A 24,705-nucleotide genomic window follows, 5' to 3' on the forward strand; every position below is an offset into this window, starting at 1 on the left:
TAAAAATACAGCAGCAGCGAGTAAGCGGAGGCATTAATGGACACGGCAGTGCCCTTGGGGGGGCGTGATCTCAAATCCCTTTTAGCCATATTACATCAGGCCCCGCCACGGTGTTCCACATCGCCACGGTGACGGGAGTAATCAGCTAGGGGACCAGGAGTGTAAGCTCTCCGTGTTATTTCTCCTGTTATGCCTCTCACTCTCTGTTACTCTCTCTCTCTTTGTCCTTCTGTCTCTCTCTTACTGTATTTCTCTCTCTCTCCTTTGCTCTTCCTCCTACTTACTCTATATCTCTATTTACATCTTACTGTATTTCTCTCTCTCTCCTGCCCATGAGGTGCAACAGAGAAAAAGTCACCAAGTTCCATATAGTTCAATCATGATTGCTTTCCTGTTTCCCCCCCCCATCGTTTCCTCTCTGTTTTTTAATTACACCCAACTCACGTCCAGAGAAGCTGGTCTTCATCTACTCAAAGAGAAGACAGAAAGAAAGAAAGGAAAGAAAGAAGAGAGAAAGAAAGAAAGAAAGAAAGAAAGAAAGAAAGAAAGAAAGAAAGAAAGAAAGAAAGAAAGAAAGGAAAAAGCGTATCCCCAAAGCTTTCCCCTAATAGCGCATAACATACATTCTCTTCAGCTGCTGTCAGAATAATTCTGGTAATTTTTTCCCTATGTCCAGCAAACATTAGTTTGCACATTAGCCTGACCCAGTTACTGTGGCTTTGCTGCTGCGGAGAGAGAGAGAAAGAGAGGGAGAGAGGACCCAGTCTCGGGGTTGATCAGAGCCGGGCGGGCCAGGCTGAACTGGGCTGGCGGCCTGTTCATGATTATGGACCAGAGAGACCTAGCCTCAGCCAGAGAGGGAGAGACAGAGAGAGAAAGAGAGAGAGAGAGACTGAGGAACATCTGAGAACCAAAGGGAAAGGATGTGAGGAAGAGAGGAGAGGATTGGAGGGGAGAAAGAGGAGAGTGCTTGGGGTGCAAACTGGAGGGGGAAGCAGGGAAGAGGAGGAGAGAGGGGGGGAGGGAGGGGGTGAGAAATGACGTTATTGGAAGTCCTCTGGTTGACTTACTGGAGGGCATTAACACAACTTTTTTTTTCTTTTTGATGTGTGTTTTTTTCTTAATCCACAGATTTGAGCATGTTACGCAGTGAGAGAGGGGGAAGGGGGAGGGGGAAGGGGGAGGGAGGACTGGAGAAAGAGAGGGAGCTGATCATTCTGTTTAATCACCTTTTGGAAGAGGGCCAGATAGTCTGTGGTGCTGGAGTGAGTGAGTAAGTGAGTGAGCGAGGGTGAGAGAGGGAAAGAGAGAAAGAGAGAGAGACTAAAAGACAGAGGGGGATGAGCCTGAGAGCTGAGCCCTTTGAAACAGCTTGGAGCAAAGCAGCACGCACGCGTGTGAGAGAGTGTGTGTGTGTGTGTGTGTGTGTGTGTGTGTGTGTGTGTGTGTGTGTGTGTGTGTGTGTGTGTGTGTGTGTGTGTGTGTGTGTGTGTGTGTGTGAGAGAGAGAGTGAGGCCCTGTTCCCGTAAATGCCTGTGAATGCTGAATCCAGCAAGAATCTGGCCTCAGTGCAGAGTGGAGGGAGCTGAGGGAGCGGGAGGGATCCATTTTATAACTATGTGCATTAACTATACTTTTCCCCATAGATTAAGCACTCGGCATGAATAATTTAGTCACTCTTATGCTAATGGGATCATGAAAGTATCCCCTCTGTTCTGTGTTTTCTTCCCCCTCCAGAGCAACTATTCTCAGCTTTCAACAATAGCCCTGCCTCTTCCGAACAAACCCAGTGACACTGACAATGCTTTCACAACAACGCCACAGACACCTGACTAGCATGGCCTGGACATGTAGTGACACAGGTTACAACACCTTGGAGACCTCTTCATGTACTAACCTTATACATGTAGGAAAGTGATACGATGTAGTAAGGTCATGCTGTAAATTTTACGGCCAGGCCTGTGTAGGAAAGCTCTGGGTTTATCTGACGTCAGTCTCCTGCTTTGGCTAGGGTGTCACTAAGATGTGTGGACACAGTGATTGATTGCCCAAATGCCAGTAAAAGCCACAGGCGGAAAGCACACCAGACACATCATGATAGCTCTTCATTTATTGTTAATGTGATCATTGTTGCCATTTAAGTGGTTTTGTAAGCAATCTACTGAGGGCAGGCTCCTCTTCCTAAACCTTTCATCCTGGCTGCTTCTGCCCTCACCCTGGCTGCCCTCACTTCATCCACTTTCTATCTCTCTCTCTCTCTCTCTCTCTCTCTCTCTCTTTCGCTCTATCCTTCTTTATTCTTTCCCGGGATAGCCTGCGTGTTTACACACACACACACACACACACACACACACACACACACACACACACACACACACACACACACACACACACACACACACACACACACACACACACACACACACAACACACACACACACACACACACACACACACACACACACACACACACACACCCTTGTTGCTGTGGTGGTGTGTTGTGGTGAGGTAGGGCCAGTGTGTAAAAATGATCAGTCCTCCAACAGCTGGGAGTGATGGCAATGAAACAGCAGGTCCAGACTCTGCTTTACTGTTTATCTGTTGTTTATGGGCCAGTATTCAGCTTTAATTACTACTCTAAATTAAATTTGAACAGGCACCCAGAGACAGCCAGCTATTTCACTCTGGGGCAGAAACAGCAGCCACAAAAACGCAACAAGGCTTCCATCTTGCGTTTTAGCTGAGTCCCTCGCTTCCTTTCTGTTGTGGTTTCATGATTATTTTCTCTCCTCCTCTCTTTTTCTTCCCTTACTTTTTTTTTTTGGCGGGGGGGCTCGTTCAAGCACACAGAAAAGCTGTACCCAGGCCTTGAAAAGAGAGAAGAAGAAGCCAAAGGTCCAGAAACTGCCAGATTCAGCAGGCCTTATTCGCACTGTGCTAGCTGGGGCTTTCTGGATTTGGCCAGGGAGTCCTGTCCCCACCAGGAATGATCCCCCTCTAGTTAGCTCAACCACAATGACCCTGCCTAGAGGGGCCCCTGGCCAGGGCTGGGTGAGATGCACACACTCCAACACACACTGAAAACACACACACCACACCACCACCAAGGCTAACACACTCCCGCCGAGCCTTTACCACTCTCTCTTTCTCTTCCTCAACCTCTCTCTCTCTTTCTCTCCCTCAACCTCTCTCTCACTTTCTCTCCCTCAACCTCTCTCTCACTTTCTCTCCCTGCACCTCTCTGGGGAGTCTGTGTTTCTGCAGAACATGGGGGATTGTTCAATTGCTGAGAAAATGTACAAAACGTTTTATCTTTTTTTCTGCTGGGCCTTTTGATAGTAAAAGGGGGGAATAGTGTGGAGAGGCCTTTTACTCACCACTCAAGATGTCAAAATGGATTTGCTTTTCGTGCATAGCTAATAATTACAGGAGCGGTCTAAAGAGAGAGAGCGAGAGAGAGAAAGACAGAAAGAGAGAGAATGAGAGAAAGTTTCCCTACCTTGAAGTTGTATCAGTAGTGAGGATGTTTCTGATATCTCAAGATAAGCTCAGAAGAAATCAAAAGAGCTGCTAATCCACCGAACTGTAAGCCGAGCCAACGCTGATAGTCTGATGGTGGAGAGCAATGAGCTGCAATCTCTTCAGGAAAACTATTGAAACTTCTCCCATGTACCAGTGCTGTTTCTTAACCTAGCACACCGGAAGTCCTGCTCACAGTCAGAAAGTCAAAATGCTAAATTTGCTCTGAAGGTGATAATACATATTTGAAATAGTGTTTTTTTTTAAGTGTGTGAGGGAATGAGGTGGAGAAGAATGAGGCACAGGGAGTTGGGGGTTAGCAGGCCTGTGTGCTGTACCCAAACCCTCTTTACAATGTGTCAAAACCTTAACTGGCAATCTCTACTGACAGCTATGAGCATGCTTCACCTTGCTTTACTGCTTCACAGTAAATTATTCCGTAAGAGGGGCTACACATATTTTCTCACTGGTTAAATAGTTTTCTGGCAGGGGTTCAGAGCACTGCTCAGTGCCGAGATACAAGCCAGAGATTACAAATGTACATTTTGCTCACAGCGACCATCTCGAGGCCTGTATCCACACACACACACACACACACACACACACACACACACACACACACACACACACACACACACACACACACACACACACACACACACACACACACACACACACACACACATACACACACACACACACACACACACACACCACACACACACACACACACACACACCCAGACACACACACACACACACACACACAGACACACACATGCACACACACTCTCTTTCTCTCTCTGTAAGGAGGGAGAGGTATGTGAGGTGTATACTGTAATGTACATCTACCAGCAACTCTAAACTGTCAAAGTGATGTCTTCATTAACAGGAGGAGGAAAACAAGAGGAGAATTCACACTCGCCAACGCATCCACTCAGCCAAGGTCAGAGACCCCCTGTGTAGATCTTATATAATCAGGAACATTTCAAACACACGCTGGGAAGCACAAGACCCAAAAGTGTGTCCTTAAGACTTCTCCTTTAAAAGAAACGGAGGGATTTTTAAGCCCCACACACCTTTTAGAAGTGTTTGCAGAAAAAGGTTGACTGTTTGTTCGTTTTTTTTTCTCACAGAACCCAAAGAACTGGAGCTCTTGTCTTTCCTTCCGCCTCCCTGACTCTCTCTCTCTCTCTCTTTCTCTCCCTCCCCTCTTTCTTTTTACCTCAACTAACCTCCACCCCTTTTAATAGAGGCTAACCTGTTAAATACCTCATTAACCAAGTAAGGCACACATTTAGCTCTTTCACTGTGGGCTTATGTGTTCCGACTAAGGAGTGTATTTTTGTAATGTGAAAATATGGTTGAGATGGGAAGCCTGTCCATGCGTGAAGTGGAGTGGATAGGAGAGGGGACTCTGTCAGAGTGGAAGGGTCAGAGTTGTGAGTCAGGGAGAGCTTCAAGCGTTAACGTAATTGCAAGAATGTGAAAAATGAGGCGGCTGGGCTCCTGAGCGGAGCGAAAGGTCAGAGCGCGCCTCACACAAAACAACTGGCTGGAGAACGGCCTCATTAGACCATTAAATCAGCGGCCCCCTCTCTCTCTCCTTTCTCTCTTCTTTTTTCTCATTCACACTCTTTTTTTCTCTCTCTGTCTTGATTTCCTCTCCTCATTTTCCCAACTCTCTTTTTTTCTACACATTTCTCTTTCTTTTGCTCTCTCCCTCTCCTCCATCTTTTCCTTGTGTCTGTGGAGCTGTGTACAGTATTTAGGCTCTTTTGGTCTTGGACAGGGAGGCCCGGGTCCTACTGGGTCCTCCTCGGCCTAGTGCTCAGCGTCGTACGGTAACTGTCTTTGCCTATATTGATCAGCTGTTACTGGATCCAGTGGAGAGGAGTCGATAAGTGCTCTGTGGATTACAGGTCACTTGTACTTATGTGTGTAAAATAATCAATAGGCAGTGCATTTCTCTACTCCCCTGTTCTCTCTACTCTCTCTGCTCTCTCTGCTCTCTACTCTCTCTGCTCTCTCTACTCTCTCTGCTCTCTCTGCTCCCCTACTCTCTCTGCTCTCTCTGCTCTCTCTCTGCTCTCTGCTCTCTTTGCTCCCCTACTCTCTCTGCTCTCGCTGCTCTCTCTTCTCTCTCTGCTCTCTCTGCTCCCCTACTCCCCTACTCTCTCTGCTCTCTCTACTCTCTCTACTCTCTCTTCTCTCTCTGCTCTCTCTGCTCCCCTACTCCCCTACTCTCTCTGCTCTCTCTACTCTCTCTGCTCTCTCTGCTCTCTCTGCTCTCTCTCTGCTCTCTGCTCTCTTTGCTCCCCTACTCTCTCTGCTCTCTCTTCTCTCTCTGCTCTCTCTGCTCTCTCTGCTCCCCTACTCCCCTACTCCCTCTGCTCTCTCTACTCTCTCTGCTCTCTCAGCTCCCCTACTCCCCTACTCCCTCTGCTCTCTCTGCTCTCTCTGCTCCCCTACTCCCTCTGCTCTCTCTACTCTCTCTGCTCTTTCTGCTCTCTCTCTGCTCTCTGCTCTCTACTCTCTCTGCTCTCTCTGCTCTCTACTCTCTCTGCTCTCTCTCTGCTCTCTGCTCTCTTTGCTCCCCTACTCTCTCTGCTCTCTCTGCTCTCTCTTCTCTCTCTGCTCTCTACTCTCTCTGCTCTCTCTCTGCTCTCTCTGCTCCCCTATTCCCCTACTCTCTCTGCTCTCTCTACTCTCTCTACTCTCTCTGCTCTCTCTACTCTCTCTACTCTCTCTACTCTCTCTGCTCTCTACTCTCTCTGCTCTCTCTGCTCTCTCTACTCTCTACTCTCTCTACTCTCTCTGCTCTCTACTCTCTACTCTCTCTACTCTCTCTACTCTCTCTGCTCTCTACTCTCTCTACTCTCTCTGCTCTCTACTCTCTACTCTCTCTGCTCTCTACTCTCTACTCTCTCTACTCTCTACTCTCTACTCTCTCTGCTCTCTCTGCTCTCTACTCTCTACTCTCTCTGCTCTCTCTGCTCTCTACTCTCTCTGCTCTCTCTACTTTCTCTGCTCTCTCCCTTTCCCCCTTGTGCAAACCTCTTTTCTGCACTGCTTAGTCCCTTCTACTACTAGCTTTGCAGGAATGACAAACAATGAATATAAAATAAACCTGAATATAACAGAAAAGTCATTTGACAGATGTACCTACACTTACTTCTATAAATGGGGCAAATGTGGGTTAAATCTTTGAGCTAAATCTTAGAGCTACTTTCCACCTTGCAAATTCGCAGTGCACCTCGTGAGCTGGAGTTACTGTCACCGTCAAGCCCCTTCCGCTCAGCCAGACAGCTGCCTATAATGCAACTAGTCCTGACACGGGACCACCACAGGCCCACCTCTAGGAGTATCTCTGTGGTCAGTAATGGTTCAGCAGCACAGCCACTCCAACAGGCCCACAGACTCAGACAGACTCTATGATTAAACCAGCACAACCACAGAACAAAAACACACACACCATCGATACATTTTATTGCCTATTGGCAAAACGATAGCTGTGATTGGACATGACAAGCGTCTGGCGTCTTGTGGAGATAGACTGTGAGAGAGAGAAGAGTGTGTGTGTGGTGTGATGAAACGCAATGTAAACCCCGAATGGAAATGGACACAAACAATAACACACACTCGTGCACACATTCACACACACACTGCCGCCAGTGAAAGGAGATCTGACTGCAACAGAGAACACTGAAAACAAGGGCAGTACAAGAAAAGAAAGGCTAATGGCTAATCAACACTGTTGTCTTAGCAAAGACACTAGTAAGATAACAGAGTTGGATCACTTAAGTTTGTTCTGTTTTGGTGTTGATGCATTGTGTTGATGGCTTTGTTTCAATACTTCAGCAAATGTGAATAAAAGAAAATCTAAACAGTTTAACTATCCAAAATGCAGACTCACAGACATGACTTGCATTATTGGTTGGCCCTCGCTTCATATTCGTCGCCAAACCCACTGGCTCCAGGTCATCTATAAGTCTTTGCTAGGTAAAGCCCCGCCTTATCTCAGCTCACTGGTCACCATAGCAGCACCCACCCATAGCACGCGCTCCAGCAGGTATATTTCACTGGTCACCCCCAAATCCAATTCCTCCTTTGGCCGCCTTTCCTTCCAGTTCTGTGCTGCCAATGACTGGAACGAATTGCAAAAATCACTTAAGCTGGAGACTCATATCTCCCTCACTAGCTTTAAGCACCAGCTGTCAGAGCAGCTCACAGATCACTGCACCTGTAGATAGCCCATCTGTAAACAGCCCATCTATCTACCTACCTCATCCCCATACTGTATTTATTTATCTTGCTCCTTTGCACCCCAGTATCTCTACTTGCACATTCATCTTCTGCACATCTATCACTCCAGTGTTTAATTACTAAATTGTAATTATTTCCCCACTATGGCCTATTTGTTGCCTTGCCTCCCTTATCCTACCTCATTTGAACACACTGTATAGACTTTCTCTATTGTATTATTGACTGTATGTTTGTTTATTCCATGTGTAACTCTGTGTTGTTGTTTTTGTCGCACTGCTTTGCTTTATCTTGGCCAGGTCGCAGTTGCAAATGAGAACTTGTTCTCAACTAGCCTACCTGGTTAAATAAAGGTGAAATAAAACAAATGATAACTGTAATAGAATGTATGCATTATGATAGGCAGGCTGGCAGTCCAGACTATAAAAAGCACAAGCTGTTCTGAGCTGTAATTGGGCTTGCAGAGCTAGCAAAGTTAATATGTTTTAAATGCTAGTGAGACCTGGCAGAAATATCCTATTAACCACCAGCTTTCTTAGCACTCTGTTCAACTCTACCTCTAAATAGCTACAGTTTACAGCAGTTAATAAGCTGCTCTGTGTGTAATGTGTGTGTGTGTGTGTGTGTGTGTGTGTGTGTGTGTGTGTGTGTGTGTGTGTGTGTGTGTGTGTGTGTGTGTGTGTGTGTGTGTGTGTGTGTGTGTGTGTGTGTGTGTGTGTGTGTGTGTGTGTGTGTGTGTGTGTGTGCAAGTGAGAGAATATTAACACTTTAACACTATTTCTAATGAGCAGTAATTGTAAATTTGATCGTCTCCAAAAGTAGTGTGTTGGCAAGTCTTTAAAATATTATGTTGCATGTGTGCTTGTATGAGTGTGTGTGCATGTGCATGCCTCTATGTGTGTGTGTGTGGGGGGGGGGGGGGGGTGCTGGCTCACCTAGTTCGCTGCTGTTGTCGCCGCTCTGTGAAGCGTGGCCCCCGCTGGAGGGCCCTGGCGTGCCGGCCGAGTGTGTGGAGGTGGCGTCATCGTGGTCTCTCCAGGAAGCTGGGTTCTGCATGGGTTTTACAAAAAGAGAGAGAGAAAAAGAGAGAAGGATCCATCCATCCGTCCGCATTCCCCATCCAAGCCGCAAACCAGGAGTGGAGAGCGTGGGGAGAGAGAGAGAGAGAGAGGAGAGAGAGAGAGAGAGAGAGAGAGAGAGAGAGAGAGAGAGGGAGACCACATGAGTATGTTGGAAACATGAGAGTGACATCTGTAAGAGTGTACAGTGCAGTGAGGATCTCTTAGACTGCTTACATTTCCTGGGGAAGCAAAGAGTTCCACTCATTTTGCCCCTCGCACACTATCAATAATGCCACTACAATCAAAGGCCGAAAGAAAAAAGCCTAGCGCATTAAACCGTCTGGCACTAAAGTCTCAACTCTGCAATCAAACAGCTTCATTAATACATAGGAGCACACAACACAGCGACGACGGTTAATGTGCCGTCTGATTTTGAACGTTGCAGGCAGGGCGCTCGCTGAAGAATTGTCTAAACACATATGGCCGGGCCCCGTGGAGTTAGTTTATACCATAACCAATTGAGACTTCCGTGTCAAGTGAGAAATATCGAGGTAAGAAGCCTAAATACACCACAAGAGCTATTCATCATTAGCACTGTCAGAAATGAAAATAAGATATGACAGTGATTCTCCCTCTAATCTGCCAAAAATGCACACACACACAGATAGAGACATACACACATTCACACATTCACACACACACACACATTCAGAGAAAGTACAGAGCACTCCTACAGAGCAAACTGGCTCAAATACTGGTGCAGTAATAGTTTTCACAGAAAATATATAGAGCTCATAAGTAGAGTTTTTCCTTCCTCTCTCTCCTTCCTCTCTCTCCTGGTCTTTCCCAGGTCCCTGCAGGTCCGGACCGGGAAACAGGAATTCTACAGTACTGTACAGGAAAGGCTTTATCAGTGCCACACGAAGGCAGGCTAGAGGGGGAATTTCCTCTGCCATTCACACCACAGAGAGACGGACTGTGAGACACCCCTGTACACACACAGCACAAACAGACACATGAGTCACACACACACACCCACACAAACACACAGGATAGCCTAGTCAAATATAACTCATCACCTGAACACGATGACAAAATGTTGGCAAATGTTGGCCCAACGTTGTCTGGGGGCCTGGAAAAGCAGCCCCTTGAAAGGAGCCCAAACCAAACAAACACAGGCCTGCACCAAGGCTTCCCACAAACCTCAGCCCACTTCTCCCCGCTTGCTTTTTTCAGTCTCAAACACACAAACACACATACATATATGAAAAGTGGGGGGGGAATACACGGCACAAAAATATTTCAAAAGAGCCCGTTTTTTACCATTCTGCTTCAGATCGGTAGCGTTGGCGCTGAACTTTCGCCTGCTAGTGAGGCTGTCCCAGTTTGAGTGAGCTGTTCTGGGGGAGGACAGACAGGAGAGGGCCTGGAGAGGAGTTCACGAGGAGAGGCTATGAGACAGCAGCACAGAGCGGTTCGCTGACTGGCTCGCTGGTTCCCTTGGGTGCCTGGTCCTTATGTGCTGCTGCTCCTGCTCCAGCTGTGCCTCAGCTCAGCAGCCCTCCTTTTATCTGGTACGTTTTCAGGGAGGAAGGCTGTGTTCTCAAACAGCTCAGAGCGGGGCGGCGAACAGCAGACAGACAGAGGCCCTTCAGCCCCAGCCACAGCGCTCCACTACAACCCCTCTCAGCGTCAGCTGTTCACCGGATGGCAATCAGATAAAGAACTGGGAGAATTACCCAGAAGAGGAGAGGAGGTGGGGGGGAATAAGGCTGGCCGGACCGAACAATAGCCCGAACAAGGGTTTTAGCCCTTCTGAACAAGGGAAAGGAAAAGAAGAACGTCTCCACTTAATTAAGAGGGGACGGATGATTGGGATCTACTGCTTACCTGGGCTATTGATCAGATACATGGGTTGAGATGGGCTTTGATGCGTCCAAGAGCCTTTGTTTACAAGTATCGGTATATTTCTTTACATAGAGCGTAACATCGCTAATGTTAGCCATCTCATAACTCTTCAATTAAGTCTCACGAGCAAATGTCATTAAAAAATGTAAGTGAACGAGAGAGAGAGAGAGAGAGAGAGAGAGAGAGAGAGAGAGAGAGAGAGAGAGAGAGAGAGAGAGAGAGGAGGGAAAAAGGCATCAAGAATCCCAGGCAGTGTATGATGTATTTAGCCAGAGCCAGACTCCAAATGGCCTCTTGTTGTTCTAAGGGAAGAAAATGACTGGGTTCCACTTCCTGACACTGAAACACCCATTGCCGGCCAGACTGGCCTAGAAAGCTACTATATATTACAGTACGTTAACTAACTCTCTCTCTATATATTTCTCTTTCTCTCTTCACATCCACAACACTGCAGCCAGCCAGGACAGCTTCTGATCTGACGGCCAGCTAGGCCAGGGAACCACATGGATTTAATGCAACGGCTGAATCGATAGGACTTCATTTAGCTATCATTGCACAGTAATGTGTCATTTTTAATGGCTCGGGTACTAAATTAAAATCAGAGACACCTTAGCTAATGGTGTTAAAGGGAGTGATATTTGGCACTGAATTGCTAGCCAGAAGTACAGTAAATGGAAGCTTGGCCAGGGATCTAGGCCTGGACTAAACTAAGCCTAGTTGGTCACTGTAATATAAGCAAAGACCAAACAACGGTAAGATTATTATGTAGGGCCAAACATATGCTTTCATGTTTTCATTTGGTCAAACAGACGCCTCAGTGTGCATATCTGTCGCTCACCTCTCTTCAATAACCGCTCTCGCACAACATGACAAGAAATATCACAACACCGGCATTAACTTTCCACACTCAACAAGGTTAACCTTTCTGAGCTAGGAAGGGTGTTTGAGTCCATTAAACAAGCTGGAGAAAAAAATCCCTACGTCACCGAAAAGGGTCTTCCTTCATCAATCTAAAGACCAAGAGCACTACAAAAACAGAAGAAGAAGAAAACAAACAAAAAAAAGCCTGCAGCACCACGTCATGTGACTACTCCCTGTAGCTTGGCATAATTACGAGTCAAAACATGGTTCTCTCCATGCTCTTCTCTTCTCTTGTGTTAAAGAGCACTGTTACCAGGAGGAGAGACCAGAGCAGCAACGAGCAAACACAACACAACACAACACAACACACAGCGCGCGCAGACAGGCAGACAGACAGGCAGGCAGGCAGGCAGGCAGGCAGGCAGGCAGGCAGCACAATAGATAGACTAGATGGAAAATAAGATACAAGGCAAGCCTGGTCTCCCGGGACTGACTTCTCTATTTGCTGGGGTTAGCGTCTCACAGCTGATAATGCAAGTTGTAATTAATATAAAAGCAGGAGACAATATGGGGGAGAGGCTTGTAGTGCATCAGGGCCACAAGAGAACAACTCACTCCTCTCCTCCTGTTCTCCTCCTTTTCTCATGTACACACGGCTGCCATGCCCATCGCAGCAATTTCACCGGCTTTTTTCCCCTTGGAATTTCAAATAAAATTGATTTAGCACAGTCATTGAATTTTGTTCAAATTCCCAAGATACCTAGGGGGAGGGGGTGTGAAAAAGAAAAGAATGCAGAGTGATTCAGGGGACTACACTGGTGTAGTGTAGTCTCTAACACCACTGCATTCAACGGCTCAGCCTGGGAGGCTCCTGTTCTGAACATGTCCCATATTGCTGACACACTAGAAACATACAGATTCATTAATCATAGCCGGCTGACATTCCAAGACGCATCTTGCCACCCCTCATAAGCAGTTAAAGTCCTCGGCCATTTTTGACGATTTTAACACGTAATTATAGAGACACGCCAAAGAAAGATGTTAAATGTGAAGGTACTCTTCTGCTGAACAACTGAGCATTTTACAACACCTACATTTATCCTCCGAGAATAGAAAGGAAACATGAATGAAGTATGTAATAATTCACTGTTGTGTGTTTTAAGAGAGGCCTGGGTGACTGCCAGAGTGTATGGTGGGGAATTTACTTCAGGGCGAAATAAGTCTCATTGCACTGAATGGCACATTACATGTGCAATCATTCTATCAGAATGCACAGATAAGAACGTGATTCCACTCCATTGAATGCTATGTGATTAACGACATCGACTCATACAAACATGAGAACATTACTCATCAGTCTGACAACTGATCGATTCAAAGAGACATCTAGACCACAGATAACAACATCTTAGAATACAACTGAAATATTTCAAATGACAAAACAACAAGAAAAGGTATTGCGAATACACACCCCTGGGCAGTAGTCATTATGAATATGCATGGTGCAATAGGTGTAAAATGCAAATCATCTGGCGGCTAATAGAACTACAGCTTTAGAAATGTTTTTTTCAGCTCAGTTGTAGGTTGCATCGGTGTCCATTGCATGGAGCTAGGAGGGAGGGACGGGTGAGTAGGGATTGTGTGTATTTCTCTCCCTACTACCCATAGTGATTAGACATGCCTGCCAACAGGCCCCTGCATCTGAACACAAATCAAATAGGAAACATAGGCCCAGACCTTCTACCATCACAAAACAATTGTCTGGAACAGTGCCGTCAGGTCACTCAACTACATATTCTTTTGATGGGGGATCCAAACAGAGACAGTTGGGTCGGCGAGAGCTAGTGCTCCTTAAATTAGAACGTCTTCCAAAATGGAGAAATTCCATGGTTCGACAGCAGCGGAAGCCCCGGGGGCTAGACGTAGGCCAACACAGGGAGGCAGAGTGTATGATTATGGAGCAAGGAGCGTGTAGTGCTAAGCATAGGAACATAAAGAAACAGGACATATATTACATGTCCAATGATAACAACGAACGTCATTGTACGTTGTACAAGATGTCACATTATTGGTTTGAATCCTTGTCATCATCACTCCATCGGATCAATGGGTTTTTACGGCCCGAGCCTTTACCAGAGAACCAAATGTAAACACTAGTGTTTTCTCTCTGGCCGTGCAGTGCTAGGATAACCTGCATAACCTTTGTGGGAACTATAACCAACAGCCCTCAAGCGTTGAGTGAAAAACTGAGAGTGGCAGAAAACTCAAATCGCACAATATTTCTTCATAACAAGCTATGCACAAGTCGTAAAAATGATGTCTATAGCATGTGCATGTGTTGGAGGATAATTCAAATCTTGGCCAATATGTACAGCTTGGTGGAAAAAGGCTGTACAATAGACACGAGGAGGCACAAAGAACAAATTCATTAGAACAGATCATATTCAGCAACCATTCATTCTAGACTATAGGAGATAGAAATGTCATTTCATTAATTAAAAGACATGCGAGTACAGCAATAGTCATAGAAATCCAACGTAAGAAATCAACAGTGCCATAAAGGCCCCCTCTGACAATGGTATAATCCAATCAGCGCTGACAATACAGCATTGAAGTGTAAATAACAGAGCACTTATTAGGGTCTACTGTCAGGTAGAGAATTGAGGGGGCTAGAGAGGGAGAGCAGCCAGGTCACATCAGATCGACTTCAGTATTTGACGTTTGTCCTGGTCCCCAGGACGTTGGGAGATGCCTTCAATACCGTCCACTAGGGGCAACGTGAGCACCTATTACCATCTAGTAGGCTTGCGTGCTCTGGCTCCGAGGATCGCGGGTTCAATCCCAAACCTTAACTCTTACCTTAACCCTATCCCAAACATTAACCCTTACCTTAACCAGTCGGAATTAATGCCTAAACTTAACTGTCAAAATTGTACGTTTATCCCCTGGACAAACGTTGAATACTGAAGTCAGACCATGATACCTTGTTAGAGAGAGAGGGAAAGGGAGAGGGGGAAAAACAAGCTCAACGGGCTGTCTCCGTGAAGAGCCTCATCATCTCCAGCAAGCCCAACTTTCACCAAATGAGATGTAGCCCTGGGCTATATATTAAAAATGCATATCAAAGCAAAGAAAAATGGACGTGAGAGATTCTAACTAAATAAATTAGCATATCTAACTATCAAATTGCCTTCCCCTCTCCAACTAGAAGAGAGGATAGAAATGAATAATAAAACAGAAGCAAAATAAATAATAAAATAAATAAAACAAAACAAGTGTAGCTGCAACTCAGAAACACAACAGTAGGCCTACACACACGTGTTGCTCTACAAATTTTTTCAATATTGTGTTGAGCTCATTATATTCCTCATCGTATTTGAGGCATATACAACTCAAACTACTAAAATATGATATGGAAATGAGTGAGCATAATGTTGGGGACATAGTCATTAACTACAGGGTTTTAGGGCCTGGTTAAGCACAGGGCACTATAATATACACTCTTCTGTTGTATGCATCCTGTATTCTTCATGAACCTAGACCTATAGTTTTAGCCATACTGTTTTAACTTTTATATCAGCAATTATATTTTGCACTGCATTTCACATTACTGTCAAAAAGTATAATAAAAAATCGATACATGTAAGTGCAACAATAAATATATGATCAGTACACATTACGTTTATAACAACGTAACAGTCAGTGTACGCTACACTGCACACCTTATTTTATACTGCACATATATATTTTTTATTTTTTTACATTTGAATGAAGATCATCTGAGAGCATGTACATTATTAGCCTATATTCACACTACAGTTCAGCACTATAGCCGCTCAGTAAACAACATATAGAAACGCGACGCATCCTCCTTCCGCTTTCGTAAGGCTGAGCACAACAATTAGCTGCAGTAAAATGATCATTGCTGCCACAAGAAAGAAAGAAATCGCTCCAACCTAAATAAAACAACTAATCAAGTGGTCAGTGTAAACGACCCCAAGATAAATGACTTGTCGTGCACCTTCGCGTTTGTTTACTGCTGGTCCTGATTTTCTTTATTGGCATATTTAATTACCTAATTATCAAAATAATATTTCTCACAAGTGTACCCGATGACAATTGCTTAGGTCTAAACATTGCGAGGGATAAACATTGCGAGGGAACATTGGAAATTGGCTTGAGTATCAACCATCTGCCACGAAACTAAACAGGCTAGTTTATCTAATCTCTTCAGTATAAACAACAGAATGCCTCATTTCTACACTTAGCCTATTCCGGAGAGGAGCTCCACCATATTGAGCTTTAACCGTTGCTCGGCCCCACTTTGCTAAGGGCGTTAATTGTGTTTTAATTCACTTTATGCGTTGCACTCTGACTGCGCAACTCTGAACAACGCGCCGGCTTTTCAAAGAGAATCAGCCGCTATTATAGCTAGACCCAACAGTTGCAGCGCAGTGACTTTGAATAATACTTAAATCTGCTTTCATTCCTAATAGGCTTGGGCTCGTGCTGCTCAGATATAAACCAGTCACTCTGTCACGAAATACACACCTCGAATTCACCAAAACGTCACCCCTACAACCTATTTAATAGGGATATTAGATCTGATCCCAGATATTAAATAAATAATGAATTATCAACGTTAGGCCTTAATACAATGCACCAATTATATGCAGCGTCCCGTTTTTACACCGAACAAGACGCGTTTAAGGCACGGGATAAATCTTGAAATTTAAAGGCACTGTACTTCAGGTGTATGTAATTTAATTCATTATTATGGAGCCTCACGGCCATAAAATGGGGGTGCAGAGGAGAGAGAGAGCCACTGCAGAGCAGAACCACAGGGCGATCAATAAGAAACAATTAAACACATTAACATCAACAGCAAGTAACGCCATTACTGCACTGCCAAGCCGTGAGGTAGGCCTAATACCACATTATGAACTTGACATTGATGGTAGCCCATACTGAATATCCCTTTCCCACTTTCTGCAGCAAAATCCGAAAGCTTTTTTACGCACGCCCCAAATCATTATAGTCTCTTACACTGTCTCCCGAAATTATGCCCTTGCTTTTTTTAAATCATTAGTCCACTCCAACCAACGTGCTATTCTATTGTAATTTTGATCAACATTTAATCGCTTTCACATTCAATGTCCAACAATCCATATCCCCCCAAAAAACAATCCATACCCCCCAAAAACATAACACACATGCACACACTCTCGCCTTCTGTCACACACACGCTCTCTATCACACACACACACACACACACACACACACACACACACACACACACACACACACACACACACACACACACACACACACACACACAGTAATTATACACACATGAATGCCCCTAATCAAAAGACTAAAACAATAACTCACTGCATTGTATCACAAATGACTTTTGACCTAAAAATATCGATTTCCCAAATGCATCTGCAACATGCAACAGCACCAACAGGCCTACTGCTGAGGACATATACCACAACACAGGCTAAACGGTGACTATAATGACAGTTCACACCATGTAAAACAATCAACAAATTACACCGTTAGTAAAATACATTTGAAACAACTTCTAACGGCAATAAATGTCACAAATTACTATTTGAAAACGTCTACTTCGATACGACAAACTACAAACAACACGCACTCACAACAACGACGCCGTAACAGGCCTCTATAACTTTCTGATAAAACTATTATAAAGATAGAAAAGCTTATTACTTACGTGATCGGCTAGGTTGGTCGAAGATCCTGAGAGCTCTTCGTGGTCTGACTTCGAGCTGCCATCCCGCTCGTCAATAACTAGATCTATTGGCATTTTTCCTTTCAAACAACTGATGTACCGGTGGCAAAAATTGTCGCAGAGCTCGTGCACCTAGAACAAGGAGAAAATAAAAAATTGTCAGGATGTGGAAACGGTGCAGACAGTCCAAGAATATCTAGCCTACAATTAAGGGACATTATCCGCGCAAGGAAACAATAGTGACATTGTTGCAGCGCTTATTATTCTCTTGAGACCAGGGCAACAAGTTGAACGGGAAAAAATAAACACCAGGCGTAAGCTCGACATATAATAACCAATTGAGGCCAAATCTCCAGCCTTCAACCCTGTGATATTACCATAACAATAATGCCAAAGCATTATCAATACGGTCAGTGTATTGTATAGGCCCAAGAGTGTGAATTCAATCCAATCACTCGGAATTATTTTATGAGTCTCTTTATGACAATTAAACATTATAGTATTTTAATAGTTGAATATGAATATGTTTCTCTTAATAATGTATTACATCACATGCAATATAAACTCATTTTCAGCTCAATTCAAAAACTGTCTAACTTTCACATTTGTGCAACAAACTAGGTTACTTACTATACGAGTTATATAAATACAGGGTCACATGCAGAATCTAAAGCGGATCACGTGTCAAACACTATAAGCACACAATAAAAATATGATTTGTAAAAAAAAAAATACCTTTTCTAATTCCAAAAGGTGAAATCGTAATACTTGTATGGCTTGTATCATCTGAAAACAGGAATAAACAATAATAAAAATCAACATTTTTGGAGTCTTCAAATTATGAAAGTATAATGGAATTGTAAGCATAAGGCTCCACATTGTTATTTTCACTTCATATAACAAAAACACACTCCTGCATTTTCTTGAAGTTTAGACTATGGGGTTCTCGAGCAAAGTTATGCGTCCCACATTTGTCGTGGTGTGCGATACTGTATTCGCTATTCATTTAACATTTGAAAAATAAAAATGTAAATATTATCTAACAACTGAATTAGGCAAGACACATTTGGTCAACCGAGCCAATTGATCTGGGCTACATAGGCAGCGATTTAAACGGCAAAATCCTGCTCCATTGCTCCCAATGAGTGACCATGGCGCAGGATTCGCCCAGTGAGAGTCCCAGCGCTTTTTAGCCTAATCAGAGGCTTCCCTCTCGGCCTCCTGTAGGCAGCGTAATGCTGTGCCACTCGAGACCCCTCAGAGCTTCCCCTTGTTCACTTCAAAGAAATCTATCTAACATCTGGGTTGTGCTTTTGCATCAAATCCTTACATGTTTACTTTGCGATGCTGAGAACACAAGAGCGTGGTTTAAGTAAAAAAACAAGCTACGTAGGAGTAACAGTTACACCAAAAATGGAATTGAAAAGCAAACGGTCGTGCATAGTGCTTACCAAATTGTCCAACTCTGGATTTGATGAAAATAAAGGTTTTTCTGCTCGGACCTAGAATAACACCAAAGATGTGGGGTTAATTCGACTACTTCTTACAGGCGTTGAATGCATTTATAGTCATGAATCCATTCCAAAATATATATTTGACTTTAGTGCAACAATGTTGTATAATAAATAAAACACAATTCAAAGTTATATTATGTTTGCATTTCATGCTGTGTAGACATTAATGAGTCAATATTATCAGTGAATTTGCGTTTAAACTTCGAAATTATATAACCTAACAAACACACTTTTAATTTTCAAATGTTCAACTTTAACTTTAAAAATCAAAAGAGTGAAATGTGTAAAAAGTTAACAAGAAGATACGTGTGCTACGTGTGCCATGAGCACTTGGAAAATCCTATTAGGTGTTTAGAAAATATATAAAAAGTGACCTGTTTGGCAAAGACTGCGATGTCCTCATTGAAGGAGTCGGAGGAGCAGACATCGCCGCCTGCTACCCCAGGCTCCCTCGGAGTGCACGTCGCCAGTTCGCACTTCTCAAAAACCAACGCGAGCAGTGGGAATAATGGGTGACTGCAAGAGGGGAAACAGAGCCTGAGCACAACCTGGCAGCCAGCTCCTCCACACAGGCTTAACACAAGCTAATAACACGGCGACACAGCAAGTTAAAGTTGTGCGTAAAACTAAAGATCCCAAGGAGTGTAAATAGTGAAGAATTTGTCAGAATTAATTTAAACTACTATACCTTCCAAGGTTTTGACTGAGATAACATTTGAAACGTATCTCCAAATTCTTCCATAAAGTAGATTACGTTTTAAACATTTTATGAATAAGCTATGTGCACATCAATGGTAAAATGCATTGTTTACAAATGACATCATTTGTCTTACATTTTTCCAATGCATTTTACGCACGGACACTAAAGCATTAGTGTTGACTATTCTAATGTTTTGGCGATTATACCTAATATAAACTCGGACCTATCAACTTGTTTACAAGTATCCATAACCATACGTTGCAGTGTGTGTTTATCTCCTTGTTACAACGTGTCAATAAGATGCATCCTTCTATTTAAAGCAGGTTTAGTTTTAATTGTATACTATAATGGTTAACCATATTCTTTTTAAAATGGAAGTGATAATATCAGATGACTGATAAACATAGACCTCTAGGTTTTGACAATATTTTATTTTTTTAGCTAAACTACACTTCATTTTGTAAACTTGCTAATGCATATAGGCCTACGCTGGGTTAACTTTTGCAACAAGTAAAACGTCCATAAGTCAAAACACACTGAAAGCGTAAAATAGATAAAAAATAAAGTATGTAATTATAGTCCACCTACCCATAGATTTGATCTTTATCCCTCTTTAAAACATCGTTGACAGCGGAGCCCATGCTGTTGGGCATAACGCTGGGATGGGGTGCATGAGCACCGTAGTGCTGGCCATGGAGCGGTGGTCCATGGTTCAAGTGATGGACTTGGGGTAGCGGCCGTGGAGCATGCGGGTCTCCGTACATAGACGCCGGGACCCCGACTCCGTCCATCCCACCATAATGGGCCAGCTCATCGTACTGGAATAAAACAACAACAAAGTCAAAGGATAGAAACTCACGCCTAACCTGGCCAAAATGTACATATAGGCTAGTTATTAGGTAACATATAACTGAAGTCATAGTAGGCTATAGTCAAAGCGATATAGTAAAACGAGGCTACTACACCAGCATTTGAAAAAAGTAAGCAAATCCTTGTGCCATTCCTGTTGCTTCGGCAGAAAAAGGCAATCGCCATGACTAAACTACCAAGTGAATACATTGATAAGGTTTGTATTTGTAATTACCAAAAACATTTTAAAGTTCTGAATCCCCGAAGGTGGGTTACTTTGGCAAAACACCGAATTACTTAGGAGTCCCTTTAAAACTGCTCCACGAATGCTGCGGAGACCGTCGGTTAAGCAGAGGCTTTAACTCCGCTTGAAGAGTAAAGGTAGCCTACTGCACAAATGTCAAATAAAACGGCTTAGATATGAACAATTTATAAATAAGCCGCCACTGACAAGAGGATAGCGATATGGAGGCCATCCTAGAGTGGATTTGTATAGGTTAGTGTTGGAGATTTAAAACCTACCCTTTGCGCCATCAGGCTGCGCTCCAATAAACTCCTGGATGTGTCGTATATTTAATATCCCAGTCAGGTTAGAAAGTGATTTAGTGGTAAGATTCCTTTTTCAACCAACTTTGCGAATTCTCCTATTCTCCAATGTGGTAGAGTGCAAGCAGAAGCATCAGGAGGAGTTTTGCAATTTTTCTTGTTTTCCTCTTTCCCCCAAAAATAAAAAAAAATGTCAAGCACCAAACTGAAGGTTACAATCGGCCCATCAACAACCTGCATGTAACTAAACTGTCGTGTCTCGTGGCTTTTTGCCACTCCAGCTGTCAATCAAAGCCAGGGGTTGTCAAGGTAATGAATGAATGATGGTTGGTGATGATGTTCAAGAGAGGATGAATCTTTTCAGCCCGTTTTCATCCAGCAAGTCCGCGTCCTCTTTATGCCTCCGGATTGCTATCTTGTTTTATTATTACTGTAAAAAGAAAAAGCAATAGAAATTAAGAGATTGCAATTCAGATCTTTCCTTTCCCCGTAGGTATTTCGTCTATCTCGCGGTCTGAGATGAGTGAGTGTCAGCGAGTGTTGGCAGGTTGGCTGCTAGCTTGCTTATAGAACAGAGTCAGTTTGCTGCGCTGATCGGCGGGAGAATGAAATGACGGAACCCGGAAGTAGCGGTGGCCATAGCCAGTCCTACAGCAGCTACAGAAAGAGAGGAGAGACCAAATCCTGTGATATGCAGAGTATGCACGAGGACGGCTTCAACTCCTCACGGGGGGAGCCAAACAACACAGATTCTACACTCCCAGGCAATTCCCTTCGCTGATAAGTGAGAGGCAAAAAGAAAAGCAAAAAAGTGAAGTAGCCTATTTGTGTTAATCTGCTATGCGTTTAGATCCGAAGCAGCGTTTTCCTATACATGCCAACGCGGACCTATAGCGCTGTGTACTAAGAGTAGGAAAAGCCCGAGCTAAGGCGCACGACTAACTTGTTCTAGTTTCACTATTGCAAATAGTCTGAAAGAAATACGCGTGGCACCTCGTACCATTCACGAGTCAAAAAAGTTATCATAAATATGATAAATAATGAACAGTAGGCTATTGTTCACACATCACCACTCATACTTATTGTTTTCACTCAAAAATATTCTAAACTAAGACTCCGTCACGCAATCAAAACATGATATCTAGTCAAATCATCTATAATGACACTGTAAAGATACCTGATTCGTTTTGAGTTGAATTTATGAGCATGACGCTTACTTGTTAACGCTTACTTGTTATCTTGTGTTGTGGTTATAGCCGGTGTGCCTAGTATGAAATATCTCCGTAATACCTTTTAATCGTACTGCTAATTATGAACGGGGCTGTTTAGCAAATTAAACGATATGGCGCACCCCTTCTCAGTCCAGAATGAACTTTTCCAAAAAGAAAAAGCTTTTGTAGAGAAAGTAATTTTGTATGTTTCTCTCGTCCAATCCCCTCTCTAGATAGAAATCCGTGCCTTACCTCAGAGTAGTCAATTATCAAAGCTCCACAAGATCATCAATCATGTCTTGAGTTTGAAGTTTAGAGGAGGAGCAACGCTCCGGCCATCGATTGCGCTGAGGCTATAGCCCTTTTTCCCTGAGCCCAAGCTTTTTTACGCACAAAACCGAAACAGGCCATCTATCCCTTTTAATATTTAGCTCCATCATTGATAATATACACTTTTGCGCAGATGGCATCATCGTTATATTGATATGTTTTCACATAAATTGATACATTTATGGCTCGGTGACATTTTTGGTGGTTGTCGAAATTAACCATTCATAGGTTGGATGAGCTAGTGGGTTGGATTCAGCTGTAAGGTCAATATACTCCCAACAAACAAACGCGCCATACGGTTGCTTGGGATGACAATAGAAATAGCAATTGAAAAATATTTTTAAAATGAAGGACTGTGACAACAATTCTGTTTGTTGGCATAAGGGGGTGGGAAGCCCTACAAGAAAAAGTAGGACTGCAGGGTTGACGAACGGCTGTGTGGACAGTTCAACGTGCAATAGCCCGAGAAGGAACTACAGTGTTATGCGCAGAGCGGCATGCATCGTCTCCAAATACCTCTGACCGATGTTACATTCTGTGAACAGAACCAGGGGCTGGATGCGTGAGCTTTTGAAGACATGGGTTTTTGATATTAGCCCGACTGCTATATAATGATATCGTGCACTATGACCTGTACACTAACCCTAGCGTTTTTCTTCCGGACAAACATGGTAAGTGAATCATATTATGTCCTTTGTTGTGTCTCGTAAAACGGAAGGTTCTCCAACAGTGCAGTTGTGGAAAGTCAGGCTAAGTAGCTGATATGATTAGGCCTATTCTGTGAATGTATAAAATGATTCAGTCGCATTAGAGCTATCCAATCCCAAAAAATGTAAGTAACATTTTAAAGCGTTGGATAAGTAAAAAGTGACACATTATTACGTCATATGGTCAAAAACGTATACACAGATTTTTTGGAACAAATCTTTTATCTTATATATATTTTGGCCTAAAGGCGGGTGATGTACACATTCAAGAGCTTGTGAAGCTTGAGGTGGTGGTTATGTGAAATAGCCTTTTCCAAAATGCACCTCAACCTTTTCAACATTCAAAAGTTGTATATTTTATCAAATGTATATAACACAATATGTTAAATGTTTATGAAGTTTATTTGAGGTATTTTACTTATAGTTCTTGGTACAAGTTAAGGACATGCTATTCATTACAATGCAATGCAATGCAATGGTGAATCCAAAATATAGCCACTATCAGCATTCAAATCTAACATAAATCCGAATAACATCAAATAAATCAGAATCCTGTTAGTGAGACATTATATTTTAGTTACGGCAATAAATACACTTTTATACACTCTAAATCCTCGTTCTGGATATTGTATTTCAATCCTAATACTTAATAGTCTTAATATAATTCAAATTAATATTTAATAATACGATTAAATTAGCCTTGTAAAACCTAGAACATAGCCTAGATTAAATGGAGGATACCTAAAACATGTTCTCATGGTTTTGGAAACATGCAAGTGTTTGCAAACCAAGACCTTTCAAGTGTCCCATATCATGCCCAAGTACCCATTATGTTTAGCACTACATTTTCAATAAGTGGATTTCCCATTGTGTGACTTTTCAGGTTGAGGACTCATATGGATAAGGATACATATGAACAAAATCTGTGTTCAAGTAGAAGTGCATCTCCGTCAACATGCGGATCCCTCTCTTCTGCAGAAGATGGCATTAACAGGCGGTAACATTTCATCTGGTGGTGTCAAATTGAGGTCAGTTTAGGGTTAAAGCTCTCGGTGTCCGTGTGGGACATGGCCAGCTGCGTTTGGATTCATTAGGGGGCAGCGGATCCATTTCAAGGAAAACACTACTGAGACGATCACGAGGCTAAAGATCCACTCGGTGTCACATCCTAAAAGTGCACCTACTGTAAAAAAGTAACCCCCAAACTCCCATTTCAAAACAGACACCAATATCTCCACTTTGCCATGGCTTCCTCTAAACTAGCCTGGTAGCTTATCTTGTTGCTAAATATGGAGAAATGTTTTGTTGATTTAATTCCTTCAAAAAGGTCACTGATACGAATCGGGGTTTAAATCCTCTTAGTGACCTTAAATACTTCTTTAGAAACAATCGCTGCTTAACCACAGGAACAAATAACATCGGCCTAATCTTGTTTGTTACTTTGTTCTGAGTTGGCCCGCCTTAGTATTTGAGATTATG

At 43.3% G+C, this 24,705-nt stretch overlaps 1 protein-coding gene across 11 annotated transcripts in view; it reads right to left on the reverse strand.

Moving 5' to 3' along the window:
* The window catches only part of meis2a (Meis homeobox 2a), a 105,207-nt gene extending 81,335 nt beyond the window's left edge, over positions 1-23,872 (reverse strand). The window contains exons 1-8 of one of the 11 annotated variants that reach the window (XM_014193696.3): positions 22,210-22,440; positions 20,955-21,408; positions 20,172-20,401; positions 19,258-19,399; positions 18,821-18,871; positions 18,105-18,155; positions 17,352-17,501; positions 8,717-8,831 (exon numbers count right to left, since the gene is read on the reverse strand). In XM_014193696.3, coding sequence (XP_014049171.3) covers positions 8,717-8,831; positions 17,352-17,501; positions 18,105-18,155; positions 18,821-18,871; positions 19,258-19,399; positions 20,172-20,401; positions 20,955-20,966 — 751 coding nt within the window. In that variant the 5' untranslated portion in view covers positions 20,967-21,408; positions 22,210-22,440. Of the gene's footprint in view, positions 1-8,716; positions 8,832-17,351; positions 17,502-18,104; positions 18,156-18,820; positions 18,872-19,257; positions 19,400-20,171; positions 20,402-20,667; positions 20,906-20,954; positions 22,162-22,195 lie in introns of those variants that run through there. The other 10 variants (XM_014193691.3, XM_014193702.3, XM_014193733.3 and 7 more) reach the window with 10 other exon arrangements.
* Between the last annotated feature and the right edge of the window lie 833 nt (positions 23,873-24,705).

The sequence above is a fragment of the Salmo salar genome, chromosome 01 (assembly GCF_965601325.2).
Source record: "Salmo salar chromosome 01, fSalSal1, whole genome shotgun sequence".
NCBI lineage: Eukaryota > Metazoa > Chordata > Actinopteri > Salmoniformes > Salmonidae > Salmo > Salmo salar.